General features: G+C 61.7%; 1 protein-coding gene and 1 long non-coding RNA gene across 9 annotated transcripts in view; one reads left to right on the top strand and one right to left on the bottom strand.

The window, feature by feature from the left end:
- Positions 1-77: 77 nt before the first annotated feature.
- Positions 78-17230, top strand: part of TLE3 (TLE family member 3, transcriptional corepressor) — a 22180-nt gene continuing 5027 nt past the window's right edge. For 2 of the 8 annotated variants that reach the window (XM_035335901.1, XM_035335899.1), the window contains exons 1-10: positions 78-167; positions 574-618; positions 7481-7543; positions 7910-7984; positions 12933-13134; positions 14234-14250; positions 16220-16339; positions 16503-16553; positions 16644-16799; positions 16937-17069. In XM_035335901.1, the coding sequence (XP_035191792.1) occupies positions 147-167; positions 574-618; positions 7481-7543; positions 7910-7984; positions 12933-13134; positions 14234-14250; positions 16220-16339; positions 16503-16553; positions 16644-16799; positions 16937-17069 (883 nt within the window). In that variant the 5' untranslated portion in view covers positions 78-146. Of the gene's footprint in view, positions 168-573; positions 619-7480; positions 7544-7909; positions 8015-12929; positions 13135-14233; positions 14251-16219; positions 16340-16502; positions 16554-16643; positions 16800-16936; positions 17070-17230 lie in introns of all 8 variants that reach the window. The other 6 variants (XM_035335900.1, XM_035335898.1, XM_035335897.1 and 3 more) reach the window with 4 other exon arrangements.
- Positions 9231-17230, bottom strand: part of LOC118172149 — a 25156-nt gene continuing 17156 nt past the window's right edge. The window contains exon 4 of the long non-coding RNA XR_004753565.1: positions 9231-9351. This is a non-coding gene — a long non-coding RNA (uncharacterized LOC118172149). The remainder of the gene's footprint in view (positions 9352-17230) is intronic.

Here is a 17230-nt window from a genome sequence, read left to right as displayed (position 1 = left end):
GGGGGGGGGGGGGGGGGGGGGGGGGGGGGGGGGGATGCCGTGGGGAGCTGCCCCCCGCGGAGGCTGATGCCCCCCCGACCGCTGTGCTCTGCTCCCCCCCCAGCCTGAAAGTGGAGTACGACAAGCTGGCGAACGAGAAGACGGAGATGCAGCGCCATTACGTGATGGTGAGCGGCGGGCGGGGGGGGGGGGGGGCCCCCCCCGGGGGCCCCCGCCCCGGGGGGGGGGGGGAAAGGGGGGGGGCCCCGCCAGGGGGGGGGGGGGCTCCCCCCCCCCCCCCCCGGACCCCTCTAGCTCCCAGCCCCGGCTCTGCGCCGCTTCGTGCCCGGGTGGGGGGGCACGGGAGGGCCGCGGGGTGTCCCCGTGCCAGCTCCTGCCAGGGCGAGCCCGAAACATCTGCTGGCCGTAAGGTGTAATTTCCTCGGCTGCCAGCGCTCCGAGCGCGGCCCCGAGCAGGCTGCGCGCTGGGAACGACCTGATGCAAGCGCCCGATGGTAAATTCAGCCCGATTCACCTTGGCTCCTTCTTTTTTTTTTCCCTTTTTTTTTTTTTTCCTTCCTCTCCCTCCCCCAGTACTATGAGATGTCGTACGGTCTGAACATTGAAATGCACAAACAGGTGAGTAATGGGAGGGGGGGAGGTGGGAGGAAGGCTCTCCTCTTGCCCTTTTCTCAATGTGGGGGGGGGGAAAAAGACCCTGACCAACGAGTGGGGATAAGGGCAAAGCCGGGGATGTGCCTCCAGGGGAGGTCTCGGGGCCCGGCAGCTCGGTTTGGCAGCGCTTTGTGGCAGGCCAGCGGGATTTTGTGCGCGCTCGGGGAAAAACTCGGGTTTTGAAAATATTTTTGGATGGGGCGCTGGAGGCAGCCTCGGTGTCGGTGCCCGGAGCTGCGTACCCGGGGTGGAGCGTTCCAGGCGCTCGGAAAACGCCGCTATCAGGTGCGTGCCCCTCCGGGTTGTTGCTGTACAAAGCGCCTCTCCCTGAGGTCATCTCCCGACCCTCGCAGCGGGAGATTTGCAGGGAATTATCTCCGGGATACCGATAGCTGGTGGGGTGTTGCTCAATGGCACGGATTTGTCTTTGCATCTGGAAAATGAAGCAATGTTTGGTGCTTTTTTTTTTTTTTTTTTCTCCTCGGGTCTCCTCTAACACGTAACTTACCCGAAGGAGAAATACAGAAGGCCGGAGCAGAATGCGGTGTGCTACCTTGATAAGATTATAGCTAAAGAGCCTAAAGGCTGGGCACATGATGGTAAAACTTAAAGGAATAAAGTTATTATTGAGATTAGACCTGATTATTTGTGCTGCTGCTGCTTACTGGTTTGAGAAGCAGTTCTAATTAAGAACTGAAGGCAGATACAAGTTGACATCAACTTTGCAACTCGCAGATCAGCCCCGTTCAGCTCCAGAGTGGTTTTGCTTAATAGCAGCATCGAGGTCCTGCCTATGGAAGTGTCGTTAGCAGATGATTAAATTCAAAGCAGCGTGTCTGTGAATCTGCCTCTCCTTCACACGCGGTTCCCTTCGGCTTTTTGGTGTGTAGTCACAGAGTAGCACAAATAATTACTGCTTAGCCGTCAGGGCTTTTTGTTGTGCTTTTGTTTGGCTTGGGTTTTTTGGTGGTTGTTGGGTGTTGGTTTTTTTTTTTTAATGTCTTGTTCCATGCAGATGATCCCAACTCCCTTTTCTCTAGCACTTCTGCCCGGCCAGAGGTGTCCGTGCGAGGCCGCGCTGCCTCGGGTGCCCTTGGTCCTGGTGCGGCCCGGGGTGCCCCCACGTGCAGGATTGGTGCCGGCCGCCCTTGGGGCGCTCTGCCGGCCTCGGGGAGAGGCAGCGCGTTCTGTCGCCTGGTCGCTTGGTGCCGTGATGGCTGTGCCCCACGCAGGTGTTGAAATATCGCTCTTTTTGCTGACGGGAGCCTTGGAAAGCAGTTGCTGTTCTCTGAGATGCGTGTCTTGTGCCGGGGGATGGCTGCCTGCAAAGCCCTGCTCCAGGAGGGGTTGTGCCGCTGGACAGGGGCCGTTCGCTGGCCTCGGCTTCGTGGTGTGTTGGCGGGATGCTCATCTCCTTCCGTGCCATGATGCGTAGCCGTGCGTCGTGCCTTCCCAGGTCTGGGGCGGTTTTGGATTTCAGAGGACCCCCGCTGCACCCATGGGTGCTTTTCAGCAGGGAGGCAGGCGGCTGCCCTCTCCATCTCCCGCCTGGTTGCTGCAGGATTGCGGCCAGGGCCGGTGTCAGCACCCCGGTGCTGGGGACCCCGAGACGTGCTGGGGGCTCCTCCGGCGGCGCGAATGGCGCCGGGCGAGCGCTCCCGGGGTGCCCCCAGCCCGCGCCGCGCATCCCCGCCCGGGCGCGTTGCTCCCGGTGCCATATGCTGCGTGCCTCGCGCTCGCCAGGCGGGAAGTTTGGGGAGGCGAAGAAGCCGTCTCCTGCTTTAATTGACGGCGCCGTGCGTGGTGCCGGAGGAAAACAAAGCGGCGAGCCCAAAGCGGCGAGCACAGCGCGCTTCCAGGCCAAAACGGGGTGGGAACGGGTGCGGGGATGGGGACGGGAGCTGGAACCCGGGGGGCTGAGCCCCTCCTGGGTAGCCCCGTGCCCACGTTGGGTAGCCCCGTGCCCACGTTGGGTAGCCCCGTGCCCACGTTGGGTAGCCCCGTGCCCACGTTGGGCAGCCTGTGCCCGCCCAAGCCCACCAGAGCCCGGCGTGGCCGTGGCCAAGTTTATCGGCTGACCTGTTTAGCGGTTGACTCGGTGTTTATCCGCGCACAATCAAGTGGGCTGAAGTGCCTGAATTATTCATGCGGTGTCCTGCCCTCCAGACTTGACTGCTTGTGATTACATCTGCTCGAGACAAACACTGATGGATACTTCATCTTTAAGCAAAAGGGGATTGTCTGTCTGTGGGCTTATATAACAGATTATCTCTTCCACGCTGAATATTAAGCGTTGTGCATATGTGCCCGGGTGCGTGTCGTCGTGTCCCCTCCCGTCCCCCCTTTCTTCTCATTTTGTTTCTTGTTAAGAAAAAAATGCAGTTTCGTAAACAACTCCATATGCAAGGAAATATTTAGGAAGTGACTACCCGCTCGGTTGCATGTCAGGCAGTCAATCGCTCCTTACATCGGTCTCGCGGTGAATGAAGCGCTCTGTTACCCCTGCCCAGGGCTTCCCTTCCGAAACCCCAGCGAACCTCTCTTTAAGGCTAATTGATTTTCACAAAGAGCCCTTCTTTCCCGTGGCGTTTCGGCATTGTTTTCGGTCAGGTCTTCGCAGGTAACCGCCGGATTAAGGAGTAAGGACTCCAAAAGAAAAACTAATTTTGCGTGGGGTAGCGGGACGCCTCCGAGGGGGAACCTTCATGCCGGTTTTTTTTCTGGCTGAGAACTCTCCACATAAGCACTTCTTGTTTTCGTGCTTAAACACTTAATGCTTTGGAACAAACCTAAACCCTCCTGACACTTCCCTGGGAAGAGAGGCTTGCTTTTTTTTTTTTTTTCTAGAATATTCCAGGAACACAATATACTTTCTGTCGTGCTCGTTAGCGAGGAGTGCCAGGTAATAATTTGCTAAATACTTCAGAAGCCAAGCAATTTGCTAGGGTGATGCTTTCAGGGCTTCCCAAGGTAGGAGCGAGCCCGTGCCAGCCCGCTGGAGCTGCGGGTGCCCCCGGCCGGGCTCTGCCTGCTGCTGGGGGCTCTGTGCCCCCCCCCCCCCCCAGCCCAGCCGCTGGCAATGCCATAATGAGGGGGGGGGGGCGCCCGCCCCTCGGCTCCCCCTCCCCGAATTTAATTCTCATCAGCGAAGCTCTCCACTTTGCTAATAACGATAGCAGCCACAAATAGCTTTCAACATGCCATTGACAGCCTGGTTGGAGAGAGCACTTGAAATAGTGGTAGACAGCTGAAAGTACCCATAATTGTGTGCCGGAGTGAGAACCACACTGCTCAAGGGCCTGATTTTCATGTGCTTAAAGAGACAATATCCTGGCTTCAACAAACGCTTCTGGTGCTTCACGGGTGGTGTGATTTACTCCTCGTCCTCCGGGCTGGGGCAGCGCCGGGTGCGGAGCTGGGGCATGCCTGGGGGGGCTCCGGGGGGCTCCTCGCCCTGTCCCCCTGTGAGCCGGGGTGCTGGGGGCTCACCGCGGGGCTCTTAAAGCTGTTGGGGGGTGTTTTGGGGAGGGGATGGAGGGCCGGGGCCGCGTGCTGCCTGGCACTCGGTCCTTCCTCTCCGGCGTTGTCCCACCTGATGAAGTCGGCACGCCGGGGCGGGTTAGGGTTCAGCCCGCCGTGGCCCAGAATCTGTTCTGAGGTGGCACTGGGGGCACGAGGCTTGCCGCCCCAGTCTCGCCTGCCTGCCCCCGTCCTGCCGTGATGCTGCTCTGTTCGAGCCTTGCAGCTCCCCTCTGCCCGCCCTGCGGCCAGCAGTGCGATTTTGAAGCTCCCCCTCGCCGTGCCCAGGTGGAACGGTGGAGGACGAGGGGCTGGGGGGCCGCCTGCAGCTATTTAACACCGGGCTGGTGCCCGCTGGTGTCCCTTGACGTGGCCGTCCCTGCCCTTACCCCTGCCCTGTGCTGGGGCTGATGCAGGCACCGCAAGCGTCTGATCAAAAAAATCACCAAAAAAATGACAAAAAAAAAAACACGAAATGCCGAACCAGAAGCGTTTCGGGTGCAGCAGCAGGTCGGATCCCTGGCAGGGCTGGGGGCAGAGCGGGATTAGTCAGGATTTTGGGTTCTCCTCGCCCTTTTTATCTGCCATGGGCGTCCCTGCTGGGGCTGAGCATCCCCCGGGGCGCTCCCGTGGGTGTCAGAGCTGCCACCACCCCCTCCCCGGGCACGGCTCCCGGCTCTCCATCCTCCGCCGTGGACAAAGCGCACGGTGCGTGCCGCGGGGATGCGGGGCCAGCCATCGCCATGGCAACCCCGTGCCACAAATCGGGATTTTTCATGGCTGGAGCTGCCCGCTGGGGCTTGGGGGGGCTCCGCAGGGCACGACAAATGCCCCCCGGGCACGGGGAAGGTGTCGGGTGTGGAGCCCTGCCCTGTTCCCGCAGTGCCAGAGCATCCCTTTGTGCTGCCACTTAAACTTCTAACGGGGACACCTGGAGTTTAACGTGCTGGGGAGTGGGACAAATGAAAGTGACCAAAAACGTATAGATTATCGAGGCTCCTGCTAACGGGAAAGGTGGCAGCTGTAGTATTTTGGACATTAATGTATTCTCGCTTGCTGGATCCCCCGTGGGAGGCCTTTTTGTAGGGGGTGAAGCCTTTCTTCAGATCTTTGTTGGAGATTTGGGCGAAGCTGGGCTTGAACGGCTGCTCTCGGTGCAGTTGGTGTGTCTGGGTGCTGTCGGTGCTCGGCAGCGCCCAGGGAAGACCCAGCAGCAGCTTCTCCCCGGGCTCCCCGCAGCCTGTTGGGGTGCAGGATTCCTCCCTTTGCACCCGAACGACCTGCCTGACACTCGTCCCGGGGGGCTGCCCTTGCTGGCACCGGGGCTCTCCGTTCAAATGAGGGCTGAATTTGTTCTAGAACCTGTCCGGAGCCAGCAGAAAGGAGCTCGCGCATCTCCTCCCGGAGAGCCATCGCGCTGGAGGAGCCGTACACCGAGCGCTCGTGGCATCCAGAATCCGATCGGCTTCATCAGAAGGAATAAATATTTAACGGGGCTGCATTTGATGCAGAATCCAATCGATCTGTCAATGCCAAAAAGGCCTTGGGAGAGCTTTACCCGTCGCCCAGCAGCGGGTGGTGCAGCCCCGGGGTGCTTTCCCGTGGCACTGCCGCTCTGGAGCAGCCCCGCGCGGGGCTCGGTGGGGTTTTTTTGTGGCTTTATCTCCCATGGATTTGGCGTGAGGACGAAGGGGCTGCTGCCGGGGAGGTGCAGGCACTGAGAGGCCCCCGCTGGCCGCAGCCCTGCTGGAAGGAAGGAGCATCCTAAGTGCGCCGAGCGCAAGGCGAGCTTTTTGCGTCCTCGCTTTCAGGTCCATTATGGTCCTGGCGGCCGCCGCGCTCGCCTAGCTGCGGCTAATGCACCTGAGCCTCAAAGGCAGCAGCTCGGGGATGCCTCCTGCTTGAAACAGAGCACCAGCCGATCCCCATGACCCCTGAAAGGGCTAAGAAAAGCATCAGGTGTCATCTGATCGCCGCGATGCTTTTCTGAAAAGCCGGCGTCCAGAAATACCGCCACCGCTTTGAAGTCGGAGCGGGCAGCGCCCGGTGCAGGTGCCGCCTCGCTGCTGGTTATTTAGGGGGGGTTGTTCGGAGGGTTTGGGGTCCTCCTTGTGCATTGCCGCCCCTTGGTTTTCCTGTCGGTTCTTCCCCTGCCTCTGCTCCGTTCCTCCAAGCGATGTTGAGTTTCTGGTGTGTTTTTTTTCCTCCCCCGTTTGGATTTCTTGCTTTTAGTGCAGCCTTTGGGGAGCTGGGGGGGTGAGCCCCTCTCCGGGTGGCACCCACAGGGGCTGTGGGTGCAGCGGGGGGCTCTGGGGAGCACCCAGGGGGCTCTGAGCTGGTGCTGGCAGGGGGCACCCGGCCGAGGGGAGCGAGACTGGGTCATCGCTTCTGCCTTACGGGTAACGAGCTGCTCGGGGCTGTCGGGAGGAATTCCTCCCCGTTTGATTGTGCTCCAGGGCTCCGCTCCGACCATTGTTGCGGCGCTGAATCCTTACGGCTGCTCAGGAATTGTTTGAGTTGGACCAGAAGCTGTTTTAACAGCTGCTGCGGCCGGCGTTAACTCTTGGGATCCGGGGCGCGCTCTGCCCCAGGCTGGCTGCTGCTCTCCATCCCCTGCTCCCACAGAGCCCAACCTGTGCTGGGCACCGGCTTCCCGCGCGGAGGTGCCCCCGGTGAGGATGAGGCCCCTCTGTAACCCTTTATCCGTGGCCTGGGTGCCTTCACCCTGCGGGTTGGGAGCATCCTCGGGGTGCACGGTGCGGGCACGGCGGCGGCTCCCGGCACCGGGGTGTGAGGCGCAAGCTGCTGGCTCGCCCGGAACGCGCGGCGGGGATTTGGCTCAAGGAAAAACGTTATTCCCGGTAACGGAGACGTCGCAGAAACCACAGGTTGACAGCGCGGGCTGTTATTATTGAACTCCTAAATAACGTGGTCAGGTGTGAATGGTTTCGGGTTGGGTATCTGGGGCGTGACGTGAGGGTGGCAGCAGTAACTCGGACGGCTCCGGTTGGTCTGGGGAAGGAGCCCGATGCGGCTGGGATCGGAGCGAACCACCGGCCACATACGACACCGGCCAAGGTTGCGTGGTCCCATGAGAGCAGCGGGACCCAGATCTCAGGAGGGGGGAGCAGCCCCTGCCCGGTGCTGCGGGCACGGTGCGCCCCGCGCGCTTGCGGGAGTCGCTTCCTCCTGCGCCGCGGGGAGGGGACGGGAGGGGACGCAAACGGCTGCTGCTGGGAAGCCCGGCGCGGTCTGCAGGAGGCAGCTTGGTGCTAACCCGGTGCCTTTTCTTCTTCCCTTTTTTCAGACAGAAATTGCTAAAAGGCTGAATACAATTTTAGCGCAGATCATGCCTTTTCTGTCACAAGAGGTAAGGATGTTTCTGAGCCCCGGGTGGGGGCTGTGCTTCCCCAGGAAAGCCGCCCCCACCAGAGCAGCTTTTTGGGGGGCTGGGGTTGGGTTGAGGGATGCGGGGCTCAACCCCCATGGGTGCTGTAAAACATTTGGTGTGGGAGAAGGGGACCCCGGGAGAGGTTTTTCTGGGCTCTGCCCTGCCTCGGCTGAGCTGGTGATGTAAAACCAGCCCCTTGCCTGTCAAGGGCAAGGAAAAGTGTAAGAAAAATTAAAAACAATAATGAAAAGAACAGAATGGGGGGGGAACAGGGTGGCCCTGGGGCATGGGGGGTCCCGTCTCGGTGCCGCGTGTCCTGCTCTGACCCAGCCTTTGTCCCCGCAGCACCAACAGCAAGTTGCACAGGCTGTTGAACGTGCCAAGCAAGTGACAATGACGGAGTTGAATGCTATCATCGGGGTACGTGGACTTCCCAATCTGCCTCTCACCGTGTGTATACCCCTTTTATTCCTATCATTTACCATAACCAGAGGCAATCCTGCGCTCGGGCGGCCTTAGGGCAGGGCAGCTCGCGGCACCGCGGCCGTCCCAGCCCCCCCGATCCGGCACTGGGCGAGGTGGGGTCGCAGCCAAATTCCCCCCCCCCCCCCCAGCACTGGGCAGCACCAGGAGCCCCCCCCTTGCCAACCCGTGTCCCCCCAGCCCCCCGAGCCCGGGCTTGCCTCTGCCTGTACTGTTGATGTGAAATGTGCTGTAAGCTTGCCGGAGTTGTTCCATGCATTGACTTACCCGCTTCGGTGTCGCGGGGGGGTCTGTTGCGTGGATCCCGAGTGTTTTTTAAGACTTAACGAGTTTAATTGTCTCCTTAATTGATGTAACGGTCTCGGTCCTGCAGGAAACCTGCTCCTGTTGGAGCTCCCCTACATGGGGCAGCGCGGTCCCTCGTGTCCCGGCCTGAGAGCTCTTTTGGGGGCTAGCCCCTGGTTTTCTAGAGAACATTTTAATTTTTTAGAGCACTGTTTTTGGTTTTCTAGAGAACATTGAATTTCTTGGAGCAGTGTTTGCACTTCTGCCTTAAGGGAACTCCCTGGCTGTTTGCATTTAACCCCCTCTCCTTCTCCCACCGCTGCACGGGAGCAGGGCCAGGAAAGCTTCTTGCTGCTGCAAGGGCAGCGTGGGGCTCTCGCCGCATTCTGCACACCCTGGGAAACGTGCAGGCCACCACATCCGTGGGTTTCCCTTAGAACGGGCAGCCCCGAGCAGCTCGGGGCTGGGCAGCCAGCTCTGCAGCCCGGGCAGGGGCTGGGGAGCCGCTCGGCGCTGCTTCGCTGCTCGGAGCCCTAGCCAGGAGGCAGGCGGCTAGAGGCAGATATTGGAATTCAATTAAGGTAAACGAGCGGGGCCTGTGACCCCCATTTTCAAGGTAATTGCTTCCTCGGAGCAGAGCTAACGGGAGTGTCGTCCCACCATTAAGCAGCCAGCCGTTTAATCGCTCTGCCTGACACACGTGCACGAGGCAGGAATTACGGGCAGAGGAGAGCGCGGGGCCGCCCGGCATCCCTGGGTGCCTTGTGCCGGGGGGGCTTTGGTCATCCCGTCCCCAAAACCAGAGCTTTTCATCCTTCACCAGAGAGAATTTCCCCCAAACCAGAGCTTTTTGTCCTTCACCGGAGAGAATTTCTCCCCCGCGTGCTCGCACACCGCTTTGTTGCAGGGTTTTGGCGTGGGGCGGGTCGCTCGCGCGTGTCCGTGCTTCTGGGGTGGAAGAGAGCAGCCCATGGGGCGTGCACGGCCCCTGCACCCCGCGTCCCCTGGGGACAGGGTGGCTCCGCTGTCCCTGCGGGGCCTCGTGGCCAGAGGAGGTGGCTCTGTTCATAACCGCGCCAGCGCCTTGGTGCAGGTGCCCAAAACAAAACCGGCCGGCACAAAAAAACGCACCAAACCATTAAAACCTTTTTTTCGCCCCTTTTGAGGTCAAGAACTGTTAATTTTATGCATCTAGGCCATTGTCTCACAGTTCCTCTGCTTCAGGCTTCTGTGAAATTGAGCCCTTGATTTGGTTATAGCTCTGGAAATGATTAGACTACTTTACTAAATTTAACGCAAGTGGTGAACTTAAGTGGTGAACCATTAAATCGGTTAACAAAGGCATGAAGCATGATGTACATAATCCAATTAAAAACACTCTACATACGAGATATTCCTTGCCAGCCTTTCTCGTAAACCGTAACCTCTTCATATCTTAACCATATTTGTCTGGCACACGCCGGGAGACCCCAGGAGGAAAAGGGCTCCGCGCCTGCGTGTCCCTCGCCGCCTCATCTGGCTTGGCCGGGACCCGGGGCGAGGGCTGAGCGGTGGGATGGTTTTTGGGTGGAGGAGGTGGCCGAAGAGCCCCTGCACCCCAGCAGACCCCAGTTTGAAGCTTCACACGTGGGGCTGTTTGCCGATGAACCCCCCGTGATGGGGGGTTTGGAAACTGCCTTATTTTTGGGTAGGAATAAAGGTGGGGGGGGATGGCGCTTTTTGGCAGAGCGGACACAAAGCGAGGAGCATCGCTCAACTCCGCTGCAGCCCTCTGCCCTGCGCACACCTGGGCAGGGTCCCCCCTGCTGCGGGGTCTCCAGGATGGGATTCCCGGTGGGATGTGTGCCCACAGCTCCGTGGGATCGCCTGCGTGGATGTGGCTGAGCAAAGCAGCCGGGAAGGATGGAGCTGGGAGCAAAGCGTGGGCACCCTCGGCTCGTCGTCCCTTCGTCACCGTCCTGCCACGCTGGGGGCGAGGGGCTGCAGCATCCCAGGAGCCAGCGAGGGAGCCCCCCAAGGTGCCTTCTGCTCACCAGTTCCTGCCTGCTGAAGAGGAGGAAGATGACTGCTAAACATCATCTCAAGCTGTGGCGGGACGTCGCGGCTTGGTGCTCATTTCCACACCTTCGCTGGGTGGCTCGTACCCCACGGGGCCGGTCCCACGCGGCTCAGCGAACCGTTGGCTGGACGTGTTTGCCAGCAGCTTAAGAAAAAGAAAGAAAAAACAAACAAGAAAACAGCATTTTTCTGCTCCACTGGAGGAGGAGGCTCAGGGGGCCGAGCTGTCCTGCCTGCCTCGCTCTGCCCCGCCTGGGTGCTGCTGGGCTCGGTGGGGCTGTGCCACGTCCCTGGGCCGTGCCAAGGCTGCGCCCTCAGCACCACGCAGGATCTGCCCGTGCAGCAGGGTGCCCAGGGCTCTGGTCCCTTCCTCCAGGGCTGCTGCTGCCACGTGGAGTTGGCTGGAGGAGCATCCCGAGACCACCCTTCTGCCCGCCGAGGAGAAAACATCGGATCTTGGGGCTGGAAAATGTCTGGGGAACGCTGCAGTCCCGTGGCGAGCCCTGCTGAGACGGGTGGAAATCACGTGGGGCTGGGACTGTAAAGGGCGCATTGATTTCCGTACGAGGCCAGGCTCTGCTCCTCTCACTTGGAGACGGGAAGGATCGATCTCGGGATGCTGGCACTGCTGGCAGAGCCCTGGGGCTGGGGACCCCCCTCGTGAGCCATGGTGCCCCCGGTCCTGCCGGCGTGGGCTCCTTGTGCTGCTGCACGCCGGACTGAGGACGTGTGTGAGCTTTTGGAGGTCCTGAGGATGTCTCTCCCTCTCTGCACCATGGATGGAGCAGCCCTGCAGAAATCCAAAGCTCCTGCTTTTGAGGATGAAGCGATTTGTGCTTTTTCTCTGCTGGCGCTGCGGATGCCTAATTGCCTTCTGGATTTGGCTCCTGCCACAGCCGAGACCTTTGCACTGCCCGGAAGAAGCTGCATTTGGAGATAATGCCTCTCCTCTGCCTGAAACTGCAACTGCTTACTTTCCAATCTGACCCCGGGTCGCGTGCTGGGTGGGGATTTCCCTCTTGCCTCGCACGAGGTTTAGAAACCCGGGCCAGCTGCGAGAGGCGGGCAGGCGTGGGCTGCCCACGTGGCTCTGCCCGGGCAGGGGGAGGCAGCTCCGTCCCCGCGGGCACGTGGCAGCAGCTCGCCGGCCCCTGCGGGAGCTCAGGACGCAGGCGGATCCGCTGCTCCCCCCAGGAATTCTTGGGGCTCCGTCCCAAAATGTGGGACTGCGGGGGGCTGCTGGGCAGCGTGCCCCGGGGGTGTGCAAGGTGCCGGGTGTGCACTGCTGTGTGCATCTGCTCTGCTTCTGTGCCACGGCCACGCAGAGGCTGCAGGTGGAGGGCACCCTCAATGCCCAGGGCTGGGAGGAAACCATTACAACCTCAGCAGCTGCGGCCGCCCTTCCCTTGGGGAGCCCTTTCCCCCTGCATACCCCTGCTGCTGACGCAGCGGGTTCAGAAGGCACCTTTGGAGCTGTCGGGGCTCGAAGCGCTGCTAGCTGGGGTCCTTCCAGGCACCTTTTCCACGCGTGACCTGGTCCTGGTGCCCTGAGCACAGACCCCAGCACCCCTCGGGCTGATTCCCCTGCTCAGTGCCTTCCCGGTGCGTTCTGTGAGCTTTGGGCTGCGCCCTCTGTGCTGCCCCATGGGCTGTGGGGCGCATCCCCTTGCAGCACTGGGGAGATGAGCTGGGGGCTGGAAATGCCCCCGCTGGAGGTGTAGGATCCCCCTGAAGGTCCCCGTGTGGTGTTTGTGCCTTGATCCCGTGGGTTAAACCAAACGGTGCTGGCAGGAGCCCTGTGCTCCCTGGGCATCGCGGTGCAGCAGGGGCCGCGGTGTCGGGATGGGGGACGGTCCCTGGCTTCGTGCTGGGGTCAAAACTCTTTTAGAGCTTCCTCAAAGGACCCCTGCCCACTCTGTGCGTGTCCCCGTCGGGGTGCACGTGCAGGAGCGCAGGCTGGCGGTGCGTCTGCTCGCCATGCCACAGGACCCTCGTCCCCAGCTTGTCCCCTCGGTGACCATTTGTGCCGTGTTTGGTGGCACCGGGGGGGAAGGAGACGTGGCTGGTGGCAGCGCAGGCTGGCAGGGGAGAGGTGGGGGCTCTGCTGGTCCCCCCCAGCCCCTTGTTCCTGTGGTTGGTGCCGCAGAGGCAGGAGGGATGGAGCCTCTGGGCGCTCTGCTTCTGTCCCTCTGGTCTGGCTGAACGGCTGCTGCTCCGGCCAGAGCTGTTCTCAGCGCCCTGCGTAGTGCTGATGTTTCTGCTTAACGCCTGTTGGAGAGCAAAACCAGAGCTGCAGCGGCGATGCAGGTCGCCTCGCATTAAGGATGCATCCCATGCTGTGGCTGGGACCACCCCCGGGGTCATCCCCCCCCCCCCAACCCCGGGGTCCCTCCTGCTAACGGGGCTTCTCCTTGCAGCCGGCCGCTGGCGGTGGGTCACCTCCCGGCACCGCGCGCCTCGAGATCCTGCCGGGGGGGCTCAAAGCCGCCCCCGTCCCGCTGCCCCCTCCCTCCCCGGCTCACTGGTGGTCTCATTGCAGCAGCAGCAGCTCCAGGCTCAGCACCTCTCCCACGCCGCCCACGGGCCCCCGGTCCAGCTGCCGCCGCACCCCTCGGGCTTGCAGCCCCCCGGCATCCCGCCCGTCACCGGCAGCAGCTCGGGGCTGCTGGCGCTCGGCGCCCTGGGCAGCCAGGCACACCTGGCCGTCAAGGACGAGAAGAACCACCACGACCTGGACCACAGAGGTGAGAGCCCTGCCCGTGCTGCTTGGGGTGTGGGGTGGTCCCGGAGCCCCCCCGGTGCGGGGTGTCGCTGCCTCCAGGCCACCCCGAAGCCGCTCCTGTTCCGTGTGCCCACCTGGTGGGACAGAGCAGCCGGGGGCTGCTGGGCGTTGAGTGGTGTCGTCGGGCGGGGGCCGGCTGCAGATTGCTCCTTTTGTGCCTGTTTTAGGACAGGGAACGCAAATTCCCCGGGAGGTGATGCCGGTGGGTTGACCTCTGTGGGGCTGATTTGCTCGTGTGGCCCTGAGCTCGCCCGCGGGGCTGAGACCCTGCAGGCACCGATGGGGCCTTGGAAGTCCCACGGCCCCGCTGAGCCGTGCAGTGACGGCTGAGCACCCCTCCTCCTCCTCCTCCTCCTGCATCCTCCATCACCCCCAGAGCTCTGCTCAGAGGCTTTGATGGCCTGGAAACCAGTGACGTTTCACTATCGTGCATGGTTTTTTCTTATTAGCAATAAATCAGTCTTTTGGGGGAAAAAAAACAGAGCATGGGTTCAGCTGCAAAGCGAAAGCAGCGAAGGTTTTCCCGGCAGCCCCGTGCTAACACGCAGGGCCTGTGATCTTTCCCCTGTCACCCCTGGCGGACCCCTGACAGCCTCAGGGAGCTGTGGGGTTCCCACGCGTGCGTTTGTCTCCCCGTGAAAGCCAGCGAGAGGCAAATATTGGTAGCAATTAACCCAATTACGCTAATTTTTCACGGATCCGAATTACCAGGAGGTGCCAGGGGACGCGGGGCCAATCCTGCTAAGGCGTGCAGACCCCTGCCGGGTTGGTGACCTTGGCTGGACCCCGTCCCCATGCCCTTCCCCGCGCGTTTCCGCCGTGCCCCGTGCGTTTTGCCATCTGAACGGAAAAGGGAAGGGGCAGGAGGTGGCACGAGCAGGGGAGGTGGGCTGGAGAGCGAGGCCGAGCAGAGCCCGCCGTGCTTTGAGTTCGGGCAGGGGGGGGGGGCTGCAGCGAGGAGCCCCGGGGTTTGCTTGCTGCCTTGCTCTGACCGCTGCTGTTTCTCTGTCTCCTTTTTGTTTGGCTGCCACCTCGCCTCTGACGCCGGCTTCTCCCGAAAGAGCGCGACTCGAGCGCGGTGAGTGCAGTGCCCCCCTCCTCCCCTCCCCCCTGGTTTTCCCATGGCCGCGCGGTTTTGCTCCACCTATTGCTTTCCAGAGCAGCCTCCTGGGCGTCAGCTCGGGGGACGCTTTTCCGACGGGTCTTATTAAAAAGAAAAGGGAAAAAAAAAATAAAAAACAAAACAGGCAAAATCCCTTGGGCTGGGGCTGTGGCGTGGCAGCACGCTCCCAGTGCCGGAGCTCCGCGGGCGAGCGCGGTCAGGTCCGCGCGGATCAGAAAAAATCCTTGGGCGATGAGGAAAGCTGTTTTATTCCTGATCGCTCTCCTATTATCTTGGGTCATCTAATCTGCCGGGCTGGTTGGGGCTATTACGCCGCGTTAAGTAGGACTTGGAAGGTCAAGCAGTTAACTAACCGGCTGAAGAGCCGTGGTCGAGGGCTACTGCCACCTCCAGCGCTGAGTTTGGTTTTTTTTTTTCTTATTTTTTTAATTTTTGGCCCCGACGTGGCCGCGTTAATGGCAGCGTTTGGCTCTCGCTACGGCCGGGCGCTGCTTTGCGGGGGCTCCAACGGGGGGGGGGCCCCCTCCGGGGGGGGGGGGGGCTCCAAGCCGTGCCCCCCGCCCTGGGTGCCTGCAGCCCCCATCCCGCAGCCGAGCTGCCAGCACAAAGCCCGGCTGAGCCGCGGCTTCGCAGCGATTTCCTGCCATCCGTGCGCGGCCCCGGCCCCTCGCTGCGGAGGGGCCCTTGGAGAGCCGAGGGCGGATGGGAAGAAAAGTGCTATTGAAGGGGGGGAGAGAGGGGGGAATCGGGCATCATTAACCTGCCTGCTCGCGGGGTGGGGGGGAGGGGGGGGCGTGAAAGATGGGAATGTTCCCGATCCATAAAATAAAACGCGGGGCATTCCCCGGGGAGGTTTAATGCGCACGATAATCAGAGTTAGTCATTCATATTTTCCTAGCCTTGCCTGAGCAATAAAAAATATTTAGTTCCTTGGCGGCGCGCCAGCAGAAGGCTGAATGGATCGATGCCTCTAAATGCTTGACATGATTCTCTGGTAGCTCCGAGGTTTTTCAGCATGACTGCCTGAGAAGAAAGACCCCGGTGTTATCCAAAGCTGCTTATTGGGTACCGAGGAGAAACATGAACTGCTTTAGTTCTCCCTTTCAGAAGGGAAAGAAAGGCAGGCAGAGGGGCTTAGAAACATTTCTGCTTAGCAGGGGCGGCGGGCTCCGCTACGAGACGCGAAGTGACGGTGATTTCTCCTGCAGCTCGGAGGAACTCATTGAATCGCGTCGGCGCGGGGCCGGGCCGCCGGGGTTTTGGCAGCCCCGGCACCGCTTCCCCGCTGCTGTTTTTGCTCCGAGCCCGGAGCTGGTGGGCAATGGGGGGTCCCCGGGGGGCCACGGCCTCGGATGCGCCCGGGGCTCCTGCACAAAAAGCCCAGCGAGCTCGGCTGTTGCCGGGTGTTTTTCCCAACATTTTTTGAACGCCCTTTGGCTTGGCGGAGCTCGGCTGCTGCGGTGGCTTTGCCGGGGCTGAGATAAAGCAGCTCCCCGGCCAGGGCCCCGCTCTGCCCTTTGCTCCCCTAATAAAACCCAGGGACGAGGTCCTGGCTCTGCTGCCACCGCGGGCTCCCCTGGGGCCGGACTCTCGAGGGCGCCTGCCCTTGTGCCGAGCCGGGGCTGGGGTTTGGTGTCCTTATTTACCTCCCGGGGAGGTGCTGTAGCTGCACGGCTTCCTCACAGGGTTTTCCTTTCGGAACACCAGGCGGCTCCTCCCTTCTCCCTGCTCTTGTGGCAGAAGGGCTCGGGTGCCCGCGAGCAGCCGCGAGGGGCTGGAGGCGATGCCGGAGCCAGGAGGCATGCGGGGGGCCCTGGGGCTTTGGGCTCTGGGCTCGGTGCTGGCCGTGTGCTGCCGCTCCCCAGACCCCATCTCTTTGTGCTCGCGACTCAGCCGTGCCTGCTGTGGTTGTATTTTTTTGCAGAATAATTCCGTTTCGCCCTCGGAAAGCCTGAGAGCCAGCGAGAAGCACCGGAGCTCCACGGACTACAGCATCGACTCCAAGAAGCGGAAAGCGGAGGAGAAGGACAGCATGAGCCGATATGTGAGTCGCACGGCACGGGAGTGCCAGCAGGGCTTTGGGTAAAAGAAAGCTGGGTTTGGGCAAAACGTGGGGAGAATGGGGTGGATGCGCCCCGCCTGGGGGGCGTTTGGCTCTGTAGGGGCTGCTCCGGGGTTTCGTGGCGCTGACTCCCGCTGTGTTCCAGGACAGCGATGGTGACAAGAGCGACGACCTGGTCGTCGATGTCTCCAACGAGGTGAGTCGAGGGGCGTTTTGGGAGGTCTGTGTGCTGGGCTGGGGGCCCGGGGGCGATGCCGGGGTGCGAGCGCTTTCTCCCGTCCTGCAGGACCCCGCCACCCCCCGGGTCAGCCCGGCCCACTCCCCCCCGGAGAACGGCATCGACAAAGCCCGCGGGCTGAAGAAGGGGGACGCGCCGAACAGCCCGGCCTCGGTCGCCTCCTCCAGCAGCACTCCCTCCTCCAAGACTAAGGACCTGGGCCACGTACGTGCCGTGCCCTGTCCCCTGTCCTGCCCTGCCTGCGGGGCCCTGGGCTTCCCGAGCAGGGGATGCCCTCCCATGGGTGCCGCTGGTTGAACCTCATCCTTTATGGGTTTTATTTTGGTCCCTTCTCCAACCAGAATGATAAATCATCAACGCCCGGGCTCAAGTCGAACACTCCGACGCCGAGGAACGACGCTCCCACCCCGGGGACGAGCAGCACCCCGGGGCTGCGGCCGATGCCCGGCAAGCCGAGCGGCATGGACCCGCTGGGTGGGTGCCACCGGGGCTCCCCTGGGGATGCAACAGCCTCGGGGGGGTGTGTGGGGTGGTTATCAGGGACCCAAACCCAGCTCGGCACAAGCTGTGAGCAGTTTGCGTGGGGATGGGGGGGCGAGCAGGGGGTGGCACAGCCATCGCGCCGCATGCCCCTG

This window comes from Oxyura jamaicensis, chromosome 10 (genome assembly GCF_011077185.1).
Source record: "Oxyura jamaicensis isolate SHBP4307 breed ruddy duck chromosome 10, BPBGC_Ojam_1.0, whole genome shotgun sequence".
In the NCBI taxonomy this organism is placed as follows: domain Eukaryota; kingdom Metazoa; phylum Chordata; class Aves; order Anseriformes; family Anatidae; genus Oxyura; species Oxyura jamaicensis.
This window is presented reverse-complemented; position numbering and strand designations above follow the sequence as displayed.